The sequence below is a fragment of the Phlebotomus papatasi genome, chromosome 1, assembly GCF_024763615.1.
Source record: "Phlebotomus papatasi isolate M1 chromosome 1, Ppap_2.1, whole genome shotgun sequence".
NCBI lineage: Eukaryota > Metazoa > Arthropoda > Insecta > Diptera > Psychodidae > Phlebotomus > Phlebotomus papatasi.
The window spans coordinates 64611012-64631480 of record NC_077222.1 but is presented as its reverse complement, the minus strand read 5'-3'; the positions used below and the strand labels follow the sequence as shown (position 1 = coordinate 64631480).

Sequence of the window (20469 nt, the reverse complement as noted above, 5' to 3'; positions counted from 1 at the left end):
GGAAATAAATAAAGGCAATTGGATACTTTTTGTGATCCCATTTCTTATTGTTCTTTTGTAGAACTCTTCAAAAACAATATTTTAAGGTTAAGGGCGCGTACAGAGCACGAGGAAGGGATGCTGCTAACTCATGTGTGGTTTAGGAGAAAAAGTGTGATATGTTTTTTGCCTCTTTTCCCGGATATTTTACCCTAGTGTTATGCCTTGGAGAAATAAAAAAAATATGCTAATATCATCACAATATACCACATCACGATCATACAATTGTGAATTTCCGACACGAATTTCAATTCAGTTTCCCGTATCATAGCCTCATGTGTGTAGTGTTGAAAAAAAAAAGAATATAGGATGCTACACGTTTTTCAGTGGACTGGAAAATTCAAGAGGGAGATGAAATTCTCCAGTAAAAGAATAAAACAAATAGTCCAAAGCCTCACTTAATACATGAGTTCAATTGCTCTTTCACAGATCTTGGGTTAAAATAATGTTTCAATTTTTGACTTTCTTCATTTGCTATCTCTAAGTCGCTTTGACAAGATTTAGTTTTTAGGATAAAAGGGTAATTGAGAATCGAACTTATACAAATTTATCAGATGGACTAAGAGAAAAAGAAATCCTTGAAGTCATACGAGCTTTACATTTAAAAGTATTTGATATATTTCTTTACGATATTATATTTTTTTGCTCATCTAAAAGAGTGAATAAATTTGAAAAATACGATTTGAGTTTTCTTACAAATTAGGATAAATGTCCTAATTCAAAACAATTTCCAGACGCTTTAACTTTGACAGAAGATTCAACACATTAAGTTCATATTTTTTCTGAAGGGAATTACATAAATTTGCTCCTTGACTCTTCTAGAATATTACTGTTTAGTGAAAATTCTTTATATATAATTTGAAAACCTCTTAAATACAAGAAAAATACGCAAGTGTAAAATGCTTCAATTGGAAACAAATTAATCCAAATGGAGACAAGAGAAATTTCCTAATTGAAGACAAACAGTGTAAGTGAAACCGCGACAAAAGGCTTCCAAAACTTTGTTGAGTTGCTCTTTAGTGCAAGATTCGTTCTTATTTCTGGTCTTTTTTCCTTTCCCATCTGAATAGAAAATCTCTCCAAAAAAATCATATTTCCGGGGTTTCCTATTGAAGCATTTGCAGACACTTCAAAGAACCCTTTTTGTTCACGAAATAGGTAATTATTTCATTTCAAAACTTCACGTACCGTTAACAATAAAGATTAGCACTTAATTTAACTAAAATTAGCCAGAAATATGACATAAATATTAAACAAAACGAATAAACAACAGTCACCTCATTGTGTTTTTCATTAGAAAACTTGGTCGATCGATCAAAAATTCGATGGTGAAAAGGTACACTTTTAATTTTTCTGAGAAATTAACAAATTAAAATTTGTGAATATGAATGGATTTTCGCTTTATTTGGAGTAAAATTAACTAAATAATGAAACTGAGGTATAGAAAATATATAAATATAGTAATTTAGTACTATATTCATCATGGAAACAGTCACGTTTCCATTTGGAATAGGGAAAAATTTCCATTTGGAGCAGGTTTTGAATTAGCTTAATTTACCCTACTTCACTGCGCAATATTTAAAACAAATTTCGAACCTTGCTTCCTGATTTGTACACACAGAAAAATAATCGAGTAAAACTTACTCGAATCGATGTTGAATTGACTCTTTTTCGTTGTGATTTTCGATTAACTATATTTTAGAATTGATTTTACTTCTATTTAGATGTAATATTCGGAAGAGTTTTTTTAAAAACTTTTTGTTCCTAAAATTTACATGACAAAAGAGTGTAAATAACTCTTTTTAAGACTGAAAATAACTCATTTTAAGAGTTAAAATAACTCGTTCCAAGAGTTAAAAAATCTTTTTTGGAGTTAAAATAACTCTTTCAAATCCCAAAATGAATATGTCTTGTAACTTTATGTTTTTTTTTTATTTTTATCATTTTCTTAATTAATTTTTTCTTGACCTCAGGTTCACTATGTTCCGAGCGAAATATCAAGTATGACGTACGCACATGTCTTCATGAAATACCGTTAGGCATATTTCTAGTTGATGTTCCATATGAACTTTGTCACAGGAAAATCTTCTTGACTGAAGTATATTCTTAAAACGAAAATACTTAAGCATATACTTCAGTCGAGATGAAATTTTACAGCGAAAAAGAGTAATAATTACATCGATATCCGACAAATCAATTCAACTCGCACGAAGAGTTATTTCAACTCTATTTAATAAATTTTACAACGAAAAAGAGTAACAATTACATCGATATTCGTAGAGTTGATTCAACTCTGCCATAGGGTTGTTTTAACTTTTTAGGTTTTTTCTTAGTATAAGAATTAGACTTTTTTAATTTTGTAAAATCTTTCTTGTTTTAGAGTCTACTATGCTTAAAATAATTTTAGGCCACGCCCACTTGAAGGAAGAAGTGCAACTGAAATTAACGTTCTTTTTCCAGTGCAATATTTAATATTGTGGAGAATTACCTATAAATATATTGTGGTGTTATAAATCTGTCAGGGACTGTGTGTTTCTTGGGCTTCCTTCTACCGTTTGTGATATTCACGTACCTGTGGTAAACAATAATTTCTCTGTGATAGGATTCTGTGATATTTAATACCCTCTTCTTCCTGCCCAGTTTACCTGGAAATATATATTCCTTTATTAAATGTCCTTAACAGTGATCCGGAACGTAGGCGGCTGGATTTTCCAGAAGACGTTTCCTCGATGACCGCCAAATGCCATTCAACAAAGTCCACTGCGGCAGGAAAACACACTTTTCACCTTCACCAATAATTTTATTTACAAGTATTCTCCACTACTAGACTGAACACAGTTTAACTCTACGTCACTGTCGTTTTTCTGTATTTTTAATTTAATAATTTTATAAAAAATTCGCTAAATAAACTAATAACTTTTCTCCTCACGTCTCTTTGCAAAAATCAAGTCTTACGTAACTCCCATACTCGTTCCCGCTTATTCCCCTACTTTGTTTCCAGCTGATCTCATTCACCACTTTTTCCTCTTTCTCTCTCCCTCCATGCATGTTCAAAATCCAACCGTCCTTTGTCTCTTAAAATAAGAGGTCTTATAGAATGGAAATTCTATACATGCTCCCGGGGGAGATTGTGACTCTCACATGTTGGAAATTTGGCAACTTTAGTCACTGACCTGGTATAGGTTCCTGTCGGGGTTTTTATGTCAATAACTCTCACCTTCCCGTCCGCTCCAGTATGAACTCCAACAACTCTTCCTGTCGTCCATTTGGTGTTTCCTATGGAAGCATCGTGCAAGATCACTATGTCATCCACCTTCAGGTTCTCTTTCTCCGTGTGCTTTTTAGAGCGCTCTTGAAGTGTGTGCAAGTAGGATAGCCTCCACTTTCTCACAAAATCTTGTACAATCCGCTGACACAATTGCCATCTTGTCAAGTGGTTCATCCTCACGGATGCAAGATTTTCATCAGGCAACTGAGTCGGTGGTGCCAAAAGCAAAAAATGACCCGGAGTCAATGGTTGTGGATCTCTGGGATCGTCCGACAGAATGGTGATCGGCCTACTATTCAACACGGCTTCGACCTGTGTGAGAATTGTATAAAATTTCTCATAATTTAGTCGTTGCTCGCCAATAACTTTCTTGAGATGAGTCTTTGCTGACTTCACTGCTGCTTCGACTAATCCGTTGAAGTGCGGAGAACGAGCCGGTTGAAAGTGCCAGGTAATGTTCTGGTTGATTGTTTGGTCTTTAATGGTTTGAGCTTCTGGTTTGTTGACAGTGAGTGTAGCGACTGAAATGTCTTGTGACTCCTCGACTGCTGGTGGAACACTTTCCTTGCTTTCCCGAGCTAAATCACTCTCCTTTAACCAATGTGGGCCTTCCCAATACAATGATGAGTTATCCAACTCCATGGCTGTGGTTCCTCTTGAAATGAGGTCTGCCGGGTTTTCTTTTGTGGGAACGTGTCTCCAACATTCAACAGCTGTCAACACTCTGATCGTTGTCACTCTATTTTTGGTAAAAACGTCTTGTTTGTTTGAAGCGGATGCAATTTGCGCAAGAACTACCTTGGCGTCTACCCAACAATAAACCTTGCTGATTTTCAGACTTTTTGCGACCTTTGCTAACAGTTTGGCCCCAAGTGTTGCTGCACAAAGTTCTAGCTTCGGGATTGTCTTAGTTTTGATTGGCGCAACTTTCGACTTCGCCGTCAACATCTGACTTGAAATTCGTCCTGAGACATCCTTGGTGACATGGTACACTGCGGCTCCGTAGGCTAGGTTGGAGGCATCCGAGAACATGTGGAGCTGCTCTTCACAAACATTTTCGTTTTTCGATGTCCATCGAGATATTCTCATAGACGGAATGTGTTGTAGTGAGGCAATAAATTTTTTCCACTCTCGCAAAATATCTCCCTCAACCTCGGTATCCCAGTCAACCTCATTCTTCCAAAGATTCTGCAAGATTAATTTCGTGTTGATTGTGATGGAGGCTAGTAGTCCTAGCGGATCATAAATCCTTGCCACCACTCTCAGGATATTTCTCTTGGTTGGAACTAAATTCTCGACCATTGTATCGACTTGAAATGAAAAGGTGTCGTTTGACGGATTCCACATCAATCCTAGCGCTTTCACACAGCCATCAGAGATTGAGACTTCCTTTGCCTCTGTGTTGCCTTCTTGCAATGTTTGAAGTACTGTCGGAGAGTTGGATTGCCACTTGGATAGCTTCATTTGAGCTTTGCCGAGAAGACTAATGAGATCTTTCTTCACCTCGATCGCTTCCTTTGTGGTCTCCACTGACAATAGACAGTCATCCACGTAAAAATTGTTCCGAAGAACTTCTGCTACTCGTGGGTAACTTTCTCCTTCATCTTCTGCAAGTTTGATCAACGTCTTTGTGGCAAGATAGGGTGACGCAGCATTGCCAAAACACAAGGTCTTGAACCTGTAGTCCATGATTGGTTCACTTGGTGATGTTCGCCAAAGAAAACGTTGCAAATCTCTGTGATCCTCATTGAGTTGTACCTGCAAATACATTTTGACAATGTCACAGGATAGTGCAATCGGGAATCGTCTAAATCTCCACAAGATCTCTATCAACTCCGGTTGAACGACAGGCCCTACTTTGATAACATCGTTGAGACTTATGCCGGTCTCAGAAACAGATCCGCAGTTGAAAACGATCCTGACTTTGGTAGATGACGCGTTTTCTCGAACAACACAGTGATGTGTCATGTAATATGACTTAGCTTGAAGCTCGATCAGAGGCACTCTCTCTATGATTCCCAAACTCAGATACTCTTCAAAGATATTAGAGTACTCCTTGTATAGTTGAGGATTCTGTGAGAGCCTTCTCTCTAGGAAGTTCAGTTGCCTTGAAGCTCGCTTTCGGTTAGATCCGAGTTCACCGAAGTTTCCCTTCAAAGGTAGACGAACATTGTACTGACCGTTTTCCGATCTTTTTGTCGTACTTGAATATAATTCTTCCACTTCCCTATACTCGACCGTTTGTGGGCATTCTTCTGAGAGTTCTTCGAGTTCCCAGAATTTCCTGAGGGTCTCATCAATGGTTTTCAGGGATATTGTGTGGCAAACGGGGGGAGTGTCTGCTGATTGTGCGCCATTAGGCTGCCATTTTCCGCAAACTACCCAACCGAAGACGGTATTTCTGAGTGATGGAATTCCTGGGCCCATTTTGTAAACTTCGTCCAGCATAATTTCGTCTTCGTGTGCTGCTCCGATGAGTAGGTCAATTGGCCTAGACACATGCCACTCTGAGTCAACGAGCACGAATCCCGTGGGAACCCTTACATCCCGAGGGTTTATCTGAGATGTAGGCAAATTGGTGGAGATCTTTTGTGAAACCTGACATTGCAAAGAAATTTGCGTTCCTACCTGAGGGATGAGGATTGCATTCACTTGATGCTTGAGGCTGCTTACTTGTCCTTGAAATCCTTCAACTTGAGTGTAAGGGGACTTTTGCAACTTCAATCTCAATCTCTGGCACAATTCGGTTGTCATCACAGAAATCTCGGATCCAAAATCCAAAAGGGCGCGACACACATGGACATTTTGTTGGGAATCCAGAATTCTTACACATGCTGTCTTCAAAATAGAGCGATGAATCTCACCATTGGCACTCTTGTTTGACGGAAGAAAGCTACTCAGCACGGCTGGCTTCTTCTGATCCTCGGAAACTGATTGAGGATTGTCTTGAGTAACCTTTGACGGGGGGTTGGAGAGAGCATCGTGAACCCAATAATTATGAGACTTATTGCAATGCTTGCAAGGAGGATAAGGGCATTTCTCTACAGCATGCTGGGATCTACTTTCTGATATACAATTCATGCAAAGATTTAAATTGTTAACAGTTTCGAGCCTTTTGGCTGCAGGAAATGACTTGAATTTACCGCATTTCCACAACTTATGTGCGGATTTCTTGCAAACGCTACATGACTCATGCTTTTGACTTGAATTTTCTTTAGAGATCGTGAGGGACTTTACAATTTTTTGTTTCTGAATTTGAACTTTTGAACCTGAACTGTTTACATTACTAGTGTACGTGGATGGACATAAATCTAAAGCTTTACAACGTTTATTTAGAAATACCTTAAACTCGTCCCATGTTGGCACGTCTGACTGCTCCTGCGACCATAGCGTCTGTGTCTCGTGATCGAGTTTGCTCAGGACTTCGTAGATGATCCACGGATCTCGAGTGTTGACCTTCAAAGCGTCCATTGCGTTGATAGTCGTCGTGGAGACATCGTAGATATTCCTGAGATCATCGACGATAGGATTCTTCAGAGTAGGTAGGCTCTTGATGCGTTCGATGTGACCGTTTATGACCTTTTTCTTGCACTCAAATCGGTTTGTGATGGTTTCCCACGCTATGTCGTAGCTTTCATCACACATATCGAGATGATCAATGGCGTCAAAGGCCTTTCCTGTCAATTTCGTCTTGAGATGGTGCAGCTTTTGCGTCTTTGACAGTTTCTTGTTGCTGTCCACCAGATTGATGAACATCTCTTTGAATGAACGCCACTGCGCATACTCTCCGTTGAATGTGGGGATTTTCACTGGTTCGAGTTTCGAATACTTGGAATTCTCACTACCATCCATACGCTCTACGAGTTTTGAGAAGCCATCGAGAAGTTTATCAATTCGTTCATCTTCAATGACGGTTGAATGGAAAAGATCTTTCTTTGCAGATTCATTGACCTTGATATTGACAATTAATTCTGTCAGTTTCTCTTCTGCTTCATCAATTTCCAATAGGAAATTATTTTGCTCCTCAATTTCCCTTTCGCGCTCTTCTTCTGATTCAGCTTGGTTAATGATTTCATCCTGTACTCTATTGTATCGAACCCTGATTCTGTCACAAATCTCCAAATTCGTCTCAAGGTACGCTCGAGCACCGTCTCTACTCAACAGACTTTTATCTTCATGGTAGCGGGATATGGCTGTCTTTACACTGGTAAGTTGCCCTTTATATGCGCTTCGACTCTTGATATTCGCCATCTTTGGAGCTGCTTCTTTGTCCTCTTCTTCGTGGAGTTCCTTTTCAATTCTGCTGGATACCCAGTGAATGGCCAAAGATTTTCTGCAGATATCCAAGATTTTTCTACAAGGCAATTGTCTTCAGAGTGCGAATGTCAACAGGCGAAACTGCGAGGTTCTCGTGGCTGATGCCGTGTGACTGAAGCCTCCTCGTTGGGGTCTCTTTTCCTTCGAAGGACCACTGATGTGGAGAATTACCTATAAATATATTGTGGTGTTATAAATCTGTCAGGGACTGTGTGTTTCTTGGGCTTCCTTCTACCGTTTGTGATATTCACGTACCTGTGGTAAACAATAATTTCTCTGTGATAGGATTCTGTGATATTTAATACCCTCTTCTTCCTGCCCAGTTTACCTGGAAATATATATTCCTTTATTAAATGTCCTTAACAGTGATCCGGAACGTAGGCGGCTGGATTTTCCAGAAGACGTTTCCTCGATGACCGCCAAATGCCATTCAACAAAGTCCACTGCGGCAGGAAAACACACTTTTCACCTTCACCAATAATTTTATTTACAAGTATTCTCCACTACTAGACTGAACACAGTTTAACTCTACGTCACTGTCGTTTTTCTGTATTTTTAATTTAATAATTTTATAAAAAATTCGCTAAATAAACTAATAACTTTTCTCCTCACGTCTCTTTGCAAAAATCAAGTCTTACGTAACTCCCATACTCGTTCCCGCTTATTCCCCTACTTTGTTTCCAGCTGATCTCATTCACCACTTTTTCCTCTTTCTCTCTCCCTCCATGCATGTTCAAAATCCAACCGTCCTTTGTCTCTTAAAATAAGAGGTCTTATAGAATGGAAATTCTATACAAATATAATTTTAAATAATTAATATTTAAGGATAATGCAGAATTTGGTCAGTACCCCAAAAAAAACAAGAATCAGAAATTGTAATACCCAAACACAGTGAAATATTCTTAGAAATATTAAAGGAAAAATGAATACTTCATGAATCATCTTGGCATTTTTGATTTGATATAAACTAATTAATGATCATTCTTTTACTTTTATAATGACCATTATGAATTATTGACTGTCCAGGTTGATTTTTTTACTGATCAAACTGCTGATTTACTGACCAGAAAAGTTATTCCCTTTATTTATTGGCATTCTACTAGCTATAATATGAAGAACTGCTCTATCTGAAATATCCTACGTATGATCAGTTTAGATCTCATTGCAAAGCAACTATTGTTCTAACAATTTTTGTATAGGTCTGTACTCTCACTACCCTACTTTTTCTCGCTTGAATTTTTGCTTATCACATATAAAAATCATTTATGTCTGAGTGAATATTCTCCAAACCCTTGGATAAAGCTCTACGCATTGCTCCATCAGATTCACACCCCTTTCCCTCTATCTAAATACTACTGTTCATTTATTTATGTAAAGTATTACACAACATAACGAGTCCCTATTTATACAACTCCTATACATAAATTGTGTGGAATATCTTGTGAAAATTCTTCCTCTATCGCATTGAATAGAGATGAAGTGGTGAAAGAGCTGGAAAAAAAGGAGCTCAGCAAAGGCTTCTCTTGAGGCAAAAGGACGAAAGATGGTACAAAAAGCTCAAGATGGTTGAGCAAAAGACTCAAATTTCAACCCAAACTACATCCATTGAGCTATGCTAGGGATATAATAAAACTAACAATCGGTACTCCAGTGATATTGAATGCCTGTGTCGGCTTTCATTTTTTCTTCAGGATTTTTTTTTTTCAAATATTTATGCAATGCAGAAGAAAAAAATTGGAAAATAGTCTCGACGATAGACGGAATGATTTACTTGACTATAAGTAAAAATAGCCTTTATGCTAGTGCAGGAGGGATTTGTAATTGTTTGAACATCACTCAATTGCGAGAATGCTTGTCACTCCGTCCAAAACACCCGAATATTTGGCCCATTGCCAGGAAAAATTCACACCATCATCAACTTGTGCACATGCCAGCTCTTGCATTAATTTTCCTCCCTGAACAAACGACGGTATATTAACCCCCTACGCCCCCAAGAACTTCCTTCCATATTTTTTTCCAGGAAGAAAGCAGAAGAAAAAAAAACGAAAAATCAACTTCTATCGTCATATATGAATCGAAATCGAATTTCCCATTAAAAAAGTTTCACGATCAAAATTGATGTAACATGGAATGTGTGTTTGAATATCAACTATGGATGACTTTTTGAACTCCCAAAGAAGAGACATTTCACGTCAAGAGCACTCTTTAAATATTCACTGGGTTCTTTCTAAATTTAAAACACTCCAAAAATGTCTCACTTTCTCGCTGTTGTACGGAAAAAGGCACTGACTGGGTAAATTTAGAAGAAATTACTAATGAATTTTGTAAAATATACACAAAAAAACGAGGTAATTTCCCACACTACTATGACATACCCTATCTCTTCTCAAATATTATTACGACTGTTTTATTGGTTTTTCCAAAAATACATATCTGATAATATTTCTCCCATTAATTATTTAATATCTCAAGAGGCCCATATTACTCTACAACTTTTATTAACAACTCTTTTGAGGTAATACACTGTGGTTAACAGATGTTGCTATTTCTGTAAAATATCGTGATAATTTATTTCAATGCATCTCCGGTCCGATGTGTTCACTTCCCGTAATCGAGCAATTTGCACTTTGACATATATTTCGTCATCAAGTAATTATCTTACAAAAACATAAAACTGACTGCGGAGGATTAAGCTTTTTGTTTTACATTTCTCCACTAAAAGTAATACATATTTTATTTAAATTATTTTATACAACTGGTTCATCTTTGATTCCTTGGTTTGGTGGGGCTGTTTTACATTTTGAATTGAACACATAAAACAAATTATGTCTTGTAATAAGTAAGACATCATAAAATTTAGGTATGGAAGGACTTTAATGACGTAGCAAAAATAGAGATCCCATTTACATCCCATTTACATTATTTTGAAATTTAGAAATTGAACATTAGATGGTTTAACTTTTAACTACTTTTCATTCGTGACCTACTTTCAGTAAAACGTTGGTCTCCTAAATATAAAATTAATGAAAATTACGGAATTATCTACAAATTTTAAATAAAAAGTGTATTACACTATATTTCTTTGTTTTCGATTATAATAACACAAAAACCGTTCAATTTTATTTATTTATTTATTTATTTTCGATATACCGAGCTTTTATTGCCATTTTGTACAGTTCATTTTACAAATTTATTATTCAGATTACAATGTTTCGTGAAAAATGTCAATTCATACGATTCAATCATTTGCACCGGGCGAGACTCGAACTTACAACTGTGACAGTCGAGCCGAGGGTCACACCGCCCAAGAGCCGAACACTCTTACCAATTGTACCACGGACCCCCTCAACCGTTCAATTTGGAATATTATTTGAATTTTCTTTATTTTATTTTATCTTAATATCATGACCACTTCGTCAATGGTTCACTAATCAGATTACAGTTGTAAGCGAAAGTGCCACACAGAGTAAATCATTCCTAATAACGGTCTTTCAAAATCAACGTTTAAAAAGGCTCCAGAGAGAGCATTTATCAGGCGAATGGGGTCATATTTGGGCTCGTTGGAAAGGTTTTGGAATTTCCGACAAAACTGAACTGGTTTCAATCGGTTTTGAACCGACATAGAACCAGTTCAAAACCGATAACTAATTTTTATTCGAAATTCAATTATATTAGTCCTAATTTACTTTGAGCAATATTTTGAGAGATTTATAAATCCGTTCAAATTGGTCGTGAATGGGTAATGAACTGGTTATGAACCGATAAGTAATTTTTGTCCGAAGATCAATTATATTACTCCTAAACTTATTTTTTGGAATCTTTCGAGTGATTTACAAATCGGTTGAGAACCGGTAAACGGTAAATGATGCGAAAGTTCTTTTGAAGCATAGCATCTAAAAGTCACGAGTCCGAGTACATCTCAAAGCCTGAAACACTTTGCCACCCCTTTCATATGTTTCTCAAAAGATCTGACTCATCGCACCCATATTTTTAAAATTAGGGGAAAGTGCCCAGTTTTAAAAATATATTGCAGAGTAATATTTATTCAGAAAAATAGGAAAAAAATAGTTATTATGAAGCTTGGGATCGTACGATGCATAGACACTTTTTGTTAGCTTGTTTTGTTTTTCAAAATTCCGCAGACATTTTTCAAAATGTTATACAAGGCTAAAGGCAAAGAAATATCATTGTCTATATGAACAAAAAAATTTAAAAAAATAATCTCTCTATGAAAACTAAGAAAACATAGGCGATAAACCAAAGGCACAAAGAACTGCTCTAGATTTTAAGATAAATCTACAAGCTTTAAATTTATAAATTAGCTCTTAAAATACTGATAAGTCTTATGCTCTTCAATAAATATCTTTAACTTTAAAGGCCAATGGGCAAAATAATCCAACCTCTCGTCACAAATGAAATCTAACCATCGGATAAGTATTGGTAAATGTTAAAACTTTTGTTCCAGGACCAACCCCAAAAGTTGGTAGGAAAACACACCAAAGAAATGTGATTATTTATTTTTACAAAACTTCTTTTGCACAATAACAGTTTATCTTATGTTGGTCGTTTCAAAGATCAATTTATAAAGAAGGATTCAAGAAAAATTTTCCTAGAACAAACCTTGTAAATTCCAGATCTTCCTCATAAATTTATGAACATCCTTCAAATTCATAAAAAAAGAATTAAGTGTCAAAGCTTCTGAAGATTGCAGGGTCCTAAAAGATACCGTTATTCAAATACTTTGAATAATAAGTTTAGAGTAAAAATATTTCAATTAAGCCATTATCCTTTTTTTAAAATTCTTCTAGTAACGGTATCTTTACAAATTTATGATCTTCAGCAATCTTAGCTTTTTTCTGAGGAGCATATTTTTGTAAAGAAGACAAAAGGATGCAACTTTTAATGGAATTAAAGAACCTTCGAGGATATTTGAGGAAAATCTGGATACAAGAAAAATGGAGATATAGGGATACGGTTTACTCTAGAAAAATGTTCCTTGAGTTGAATTCTTCTTGAGAAATCGTTCTTTGGCAACAAAAATTTACGATATACTGTTATTTAGAAAAAGCAAGTTTCATAATTATAATAATAGTTCTACTCATTTCTTAAGAACTCTTGCATTAACTTTAAAAGGAATTTCATTAAGAGGATAGGCTCTTTTCGATAATTAAAATGTCAAAGTTGTGAATTTTCAGTAGTTTATCGTTAAGTTCCCAACTGTTACTGATAGTTTTTTTGTGACTTGAGTCTCGGTAACTTTTAAGTCATAATGGGCCTAGTCCCATCTCTGGCAAAGGATTGGATCAGCGCCCATACATTTCTGCCCATTGTCCTTTATTTAATTATCATTTCCTAGGCCTCTAAATTAAATTATAAGAAACTACACCATAACGAATCTTAAATAGAAATGTCAAAGTTCATTGGGTTTTCTAACAGAATTTCAGGATTACTTTTTTGAGGAACTCCACTGTACAAGTACATGTATGTCGAAAACTCGAAGAATATTATACATGTAATTTCTGTATTTGTAAATTTCGAGCAATAATATCATGAAGTCTTAAAGTGCCTCAAACTCAAAAAATTACAATCTTCCCTGCATTAATATCTTGGGGTATATTGCGACGTATACGTTAAATCCACAATTTCGTCCAATCAATAAAATTCACGCAATAAATTATCATATTGTGTATGTATATCTTTCATGAGTGGGTGTAAAATTGCGGTTTATCATCTGTCCTTTGCCCAAAAATTCCCATCAAGGAACTTGCTGGTCATAAAATTCCGCTTGCACGTGGTATCTCCCTTTATGATCAACTTGAAGCTCAAAATTCTGATGATTTCGAGCTTGGATGACCCATAAAACAATTACAGAGCCGCATATGAAGCTTAATCACGTCACACGCAGACTGTTTGCTGTTTTCAGATTTAGTGATTTAGTGAGACGATGGTTATGGAATACAGAATGAGTTATTCACAATTTTCTTGCACTTGCATATAACAATTCATATTGCAATTGATAAATTGCTAGGATTGTGGGTGTTTTCGTCTTTTTATCATGGAACAGCCAATGCGTCTCTCTGCAACTTCCATCACATGCAATTTATTCTCATTCGCGTAATCCATATAAAAAAGTGTAGGTAGTGTCTTCGGCAAGTTGTTGGACAACTCGTAAGTATTTTTTTTCTGTTGTTGTTAGGAGAAACGTAAGTCCCTCGCAACATTTTTCCTCATCTTCACCTTATACAACATTTTCCATTTCATCACCTTTCACCCACCTACAATTCTCCTGTTATGTCTTAGAGATATTCTCACACTTTTCAATTGCATTTTCACCCTCGCATTTGTCCCATTTTTCCCTGATATATTCCCAACTTTCAGCATATGGTTCTTTATTTTTTTTCCCTGAAAAGTAGAGCTTTAGTCTTGATGGTATACAGCAGTTCCATTTTGCAGAAACGAGAAAATCTTGACAGTATGAGGGTGACACTATATTATCCATTATTACAAAATTGTTTCCCATAAAAATGTATGACAAACAAATTGATAAATAAAATGCTATTTAAAAATTCCCTGGCTCGTCTGATAAAATTCTTATGCAAATAAAAAAAAAACAATTCATGAATTTTTTGCTTTTGAAAAAGCTTTCAAACTAGTATATTGTATAGATAAATATCTAGGGTAACGTGTGATATTTCTGGACAAAGTGCTTTTGGGGACATAATGTGGGTGGACACATTAAAAATCCTATAATTATTTGTTTTCTTATTATCTTTCAGTTCTGTAAGAAATATTAAGCTCTTTATCCATCAGAAAAACTTAAAAAATCTGAAATTTTATTTAATTTAAAGCGTGAAATACGCGTGAGTTGTGAGTGTCACATTCCACTTTTTACAAAACCTGAAATGTGGTCAATTTTCCAGATGTCAACAAAAACAAAGCTGAGTTTTATTCAATTTTAAAAACTTTACAAATGAAATTTAAACATAATTTCTATGAAAGAGTTAAGTTTAAACCTTCTACTTAAATTTAGTGAAATTTATTTGTATAATAGCGGCTTTTGTCTGTCCCGAAATACCCAACTGTCCCGAACTATACCACTCTTACTTTTTTACATTTTTTGCTATTTTATATAAAAAAAATGATGCATTTTTCAACATTTTTCGATAAGAATCTTATTCAAGATAGAATAAGGAACATAAATATTTATATCAACAAAGAAAAAAATAATTTGAGAAGTCGTTAAGCTGTTTGAAACTTGAAAGTGCTAAAAAGGGTCCCGAAATACCACACGTTACCCTATAAAATAAATGTTCTTATTTTTATTTAAGATGAATGTTTAGACCGTTTAGACAAAGGTTTTTTAATTAAGTATAAACTCGAGTTGTGCTTTATATTCCATAAGTGGGTATGAAATAAGCTTTCATTATCCTAAAAAAAATATTCGCGAGATATTCAAACTTACGAGGATCAATTCAACGCTAGGTACTGTACGAATAAGCATTAAAAATTCAATTCAATAGGTAAAAAATCAAAGCAGTAGGGTAAGTCTTTCATGCTTCGCACAAATTCTGACTCCAAACACTTCATATTTTTTCCCCGTATTCCTTTAATGAATCTGACCTAGTAGTAATAAGATTTATTAGAGTCTTAAGTCACAACTTCCCTGGAAAAAAATAGGTCAGACTCATTAAGGAAATTTGGGAAAAATATGAAGGATCCCAGAGTATGCGAAGCCTGAAAGGCTTTATCTATACAATTTAGATTCTTAACAATAGGTTGGACAAAGTGAAAATTAAGCATTTTCTTATTTTCTCTTCCAAATGTCTTAGATGGAATTTATATAACGGTATTAAGGATTTTTTCTAAACAAAATTTGATATTTTACCTGCCAAATTTAACCTTTTACTGACAACTGAGTAAATTCCGTAAAATCACTTTTTTGGTAGGTTGAAGAACAGAATTCCAAAATCAAACAGCGGTACAAAAGAATATACAAAGTAAGGTGGGGTAACTGGATTGTTTTCCGTATAGTGCTACTTAAACGCTGGTTTTTGGACTGATAACATTCTTTTTCAATTCTTCTAAACCCGTAGAATTATTTACTATTTCATTCAGAAACATAATATAAAAAATATCAAAAATATTAATGAAAATTTATAAAATAATGATAATACTGAAACAAGTTAGCATGCAGTAACTTGGTCGCCTTTTCGCTAAGTGGATAAAATGGTCTTAAATTGGATCACTCAATTTACAAGCATATTAAAGCGAGAAAATAATTTTAAATTTCATTTTTAAAATTTTTATTGGATTTTTTTCATTTAATATTTAATGTGAAAGACAATCTTTAGTGTAATATCAGTTTTATGAACAACAATTGGAGGAATAAGTTGACCTGTCATTAGCGAAAATATCACTGCTTGAAAATTTTTAGTGCAGAACCCAGCTGGCCCAAGATTGAAATGAGTTGATTACACTCACTTATTTAACCATCTAACGGTGTTTTCTTTAATATGCGAAAAAAGTTCTAAAAAAATGTTTTCTAGGATAATTATGATCCAATAAAGTCGAAAAAACCATCCATTCTTCATTATCTCTTTTAGTTTATGCGCTAGGTGAGAAGATATAAATTTTTTTTGAAACTCTTTTTGATTCTAAAATTTACATTATTAGTTTTTTTTCAAATTTTTTAAATAAAATATACAAAGTAGAATGACATATCTTTCAGTAAAAAATAAATTTATTTTAGTCAGATAACTTTAAATCGGTATTTTTATGGAAATTGGAAATGAATTTGTTTGCATAAATATTTTATGTTGCTTTTTCTCTGACCTGTCACACAAAACTGGGAATAGCAACAAAACGAAGAGTCAAAATGAGTTCAAACTTTCAAGAGATGTTTTTATAAGTCTATTACCGAGGACACTATAGCACTTTTAAATAAATAAAACCTTTATTGTCTCTGTAAATGTGATTTTTGTGAAGACCGCCTGGAGGCGGTCTTACCCGTTAGAGGGTTAATGGATAAAAATATTATTTTTGCTTTTTTCAAAGTTGAATAGTTATATTATGTTACTGTAGTGACTATATTACGGAAATAAAAATATTATTTTAAGTGGATTATCTAGTTAGCGTAGTCATAAACGATCCAGATAGCGAAGCGCCCGGATTAGCACACTTGACTTTATTTAGCACAAAGACGGAAGAGTAGAATCTTTAAAATGGGACACTTTTGAAAAAGACTTTTCTCTTCAATTTTTAAATGGAACTGGACCTTACCATGACGCAATTTAATTCCAGAAACTAAATGTGAAGCTAAATTACATTATAATAAGGCTCACTTCCATTTGAAAATAGGACTAAAAGGTTTATCTTAAAGGTGCCCCTCTTCTTTGTCAGCTTTGTCAGTGATAAATTATGTGCATTATGCAATTTTATTAGTTTAAGGCTGCAGAACAAAAAAGCATAGTTTTTAAACTAAGAACTGATATTAATTTATCCTTTTATGAATTTTATTCATTTAGTTTTGATATCCTAAAAATCTTTTATGACTCTGCCTTATCTACCCGAAAATTATTTAAAAAAAAAGTAAGGATAAATGGATGCAAATGCTAATCATCCCAAATAAACGTCTTACAAGACTTTCTGGAAAATTTCTCCGGGTTAAAAACCTTCATCAGGTACAGGAGAAAAAAGTCAAAAAGCAAAAGAGCTATATACTATCGAGGCCAAAAAACTTTCAAAGCTCTCCTATTTTTTACGAGAAAGCTTCAAAAGCAGCACAAAAGCTTCTAGAAATTCTTCCCTATTTCTCATCATGCCATGTTCCATGAGCAATATTTTATTATCAAAGTGTTGCTAATATTAAAAGTGATCGCTTGACTTGTAACATATTTGTGCGAGTAATACGGTGGTGATAAAGAGAGACAATGCTATACACTAAAGGAAGTACAACCAAGCACCTAAAAGCATACCATTGTATGTGGCTTTAACCTGTCATCGAGAATTTACTGATGATTTATGCCAATTCTGAGCTGGCGCTAAATTCAGAGGAAAAAAAAGACTCCCATCACTCGGTAAGTTGTTCCAATTTTTGGGATTTCATGTCAGTGAAAAACATGGGAAAATTTGTGGCATCATTGTTAATACTGATTACATAGGAAATAAGTGTGAGACAGGAGTAAATTTAGATATTAGAAATTCGAGTTTGTACGATGGAATGTCATGAAGTGGAAGAACGTTGGTATGAAAGCGTCGTCGCAGAATGTAATTTGTAATTGCCAGGAGGACACGGAAACATGTTTGTGAATCCTGAGAATCCACTTCAGGTCCCCACAGTGCAAACTTAAGCGCGACAGCTATCTCTCTGTGACGCTCTCTCGGAATCATCGTGTTCACTCCAGAACCTAAAGGTACTCTGCCGATGCAGGCATGGAAAGTTCCACCAGGGAAGCACTCCAGGGCTCGTGAGTGTTGAAGTGGTGGTATTCAACAGTGTATCTCATTAGACCGACCACATCTCATTACTATGAGTACACTCAACATATCACTGGGGTGGCAGGATGGACTGCACACAATTGCTAGGTACATCTATTTGCGTCATCTACCAACCCCTAGGTATGGGATTAAAAGTATGGTAAGAAGTGGTGGCACAAAAAGGATGGAAAAATGTTCAAGTGGCCACACACGACAACCATCAGTTGCCCCAAATTCCTCATTCCTCAGGACAAGGACTTGGAATTTCTCTCGTTGAATTTTTCATGGAAATCTCTACCAAATGCATATATCTTTTATCCATGTTATAAAAGTTCCAGTATATTATATACACGATATTTCTAACAAAAGTATATAACTCTTTCTTCCCACCTTTAAAAAGTGGATTGCAATAAATCTTACAGACAAGCTCAAAAGTCAAAATTAATTGATTAACTTGAATACTTGGCAACATATTATTTCGTAATTGACATTGACAGATAAGCTTCGAGAAGAGTCAAAAGGGACAGATAATCCTAACCGGCTTATGTAGGTGAGATTCTTAACGTGAGCTAACTCGGAGTGCATGCAAATTCGATTTAGAGCTGAAATTGTGAGTCGCTATTCAGTTATCTTGAATCAAATTCGTGAAATTATACAAATTTTGTATTTAAACCAAAATATGAAGGATTTGGATGAACTGGCACAAAAGTGATATATGGGTGAAATATAGACCAGAATGTTCTCTATAATTTTGCCGTAGAACTTGAACTCATCGATTACTCAGAAGCCAAGATAAGCGAGGTTTTTTGTTTCTTAACTTGTTTTTTCATCCAGAGTGCCCCAAGTAGTCATTTGTTGAACTTCAACTATATCAAAGAATTGTTGTATTTTGCGGGACTTTCCATTTAAAACCCTATTTTAAGTGTCTTTGTGGAGTAGAGGCAGTCAAATTGGCATCTGAGTGATTTCAAAGCGTTATTATGGGAAAAATCAATTTTTTCACACTTAAACGGCAAAATCGGAGTGATAGCGTAGTCTGAGCGGAAAATGATGTATGGACGAAATGTAGAGACAAATGTCCTCTACAATTATGTCGAAGTAATCATCAAAATCGGTTCAGCGACAGTCGAGATAATTGAGGTTATGTGATATTGAAATTGGTTTTTCGACTGTGGCGCCCCTGGTGTTGGTCCCACGAAGTTCAAATATTCTAGAAAGTTGTAGCATTTGGTGAGATCTTTCGTTTAAGCCCTCATTCATCAAAATCGGTCACATAGAACCGGAGATATGATTTTTTGAATTTTGTGAACTTTGACCCCTCATATCTCCGGTTCTATTGAAACCACAGCGCACATACGCACCATTTTGGAAACGTCCTAGACTGGACTACAACATACTAAAATTTCATTAACTTGCACAATGCCGTTTTTGAGAAAAGTGACTTTGAATTTCGATGAATTTTGACGCTATCACAGCGCCACCTGTGGTGACTTTTTGAACTTCCATCTGAAAGTGCTCATCGAGACGAAACCAAAAAGGTAAAATTTAGGTCGCTATGTTAATTAGAACCGGAGATAGAGGCCGGTCAATGTTCGAACTTTGACCCCTTATAGCTCGGGTCAGGAGTTTTAGATCGACTTAAGTTTTTTTTTGTTTGATAGGTATAATCAACGGCTACAACATACTAAAATTTCAGCCCGATGCACAATGGAATTTTTGAGTTATTTAACTTATAAGATTTAAAAATTTTCTTTTTAATAATAGCGCCCCTAGCGGTGGTTTTATGAACTTGCGATGTTAGAAGAAGAAGTGGAATTTCACGAGAGCTTTCCAAAAAGCCCTCACTTTTTAAATTCTAACAATTAGAACCGGAGTTATGGCCATTTTAAGAAATTTTTTTTGGACCCTTATAGCTCGGGTCAGGGGGGTCGAGGGACCTTAAGTTTGGTATTGATGGAAAGCTCTAAGGCCCAGCTATAACATACTAAAATTTGAGCCCGCTCGATGCCATAGGGGCGGAGCTATTGAGAAAACAAAAAAAGGGGGGTCTTCAAAATGGCGGAAGGAGGGGTGGGGGGTGGGGGGTCAATGCACCAAGTTGCAATTTTCACCCGATATATAACCTTTGCCGAAAACCGCAAGTCGATATCTTTTTTAGTTTAGGAGCTATTAAGCTCCAAAGAGCGGCCGGCCGGCCGGCCGGCCAGCCGGCCGGCCGGCCGGGAACGTAAAATAGCCACATATATATTCGTGATCAGGAAGTGCTGAAACACATTTTGGCCAAGTTTGAGGTCGATCGGACGACATGAAATTTTGTTAGGATTATAGTAGGTGAGATTGTTAAGAATCTCACCTAATAATCTTTTCAT

General features: G+C 35.5%; 2 protein-coding genes across 7 annotated transcripts in view; both read right to left on the bottom strand.

Moving 5' to 3' along the window:
- LOC129800021 (1-phosphatidylinositol 4,5-bisphosphate phosphodiesterase epsilon-1-like) overlaps positions 1–20469 on the bottom strand; it is a 248331-nt gene that overhangs the window by 137049 nt on the left and 90813 nt on the right. The window lies entirely within an intron of this gene.
- Positions 1940–8267, bottom strand: LOC129803279 (uncharacterized). The gene is made up of 3 exons (XM_055849764.1): positions 7880–8267; positions 5936–7795; positions 1940–5866 (listed from the first exon to the last, which is right to left on the bottom strand). The coding sequence occupies exons 2-3, from the start codon at positions 7556–7558 to the stop codon at positions 3146–3148; spliced, it is 4344 nt and encodes a 1447-aa protein (XP_055705739.1). The 5' UTR covers positions 7559–7795; positions 7880–8267; the 3' UTR covers positions 1940–3145.

Excerpts from the sequence above, each read along its gene's own strand:
- LOC129803279 (XM_055849764.1), bottom strand. The coding sequence starts at position 7,558 with ATGGCGAATATCAAGAGTCGAAGCGCATATAAAGGGCAACTTACCAGT. Across the intron at positions 5,867-5,935 it reads ATGCAATCCTCATCCCTCAG|ATAAACCCTCGGGATGTAAG; the intron begins GTAGGAACGCAA and ends CCTACATCTCAG.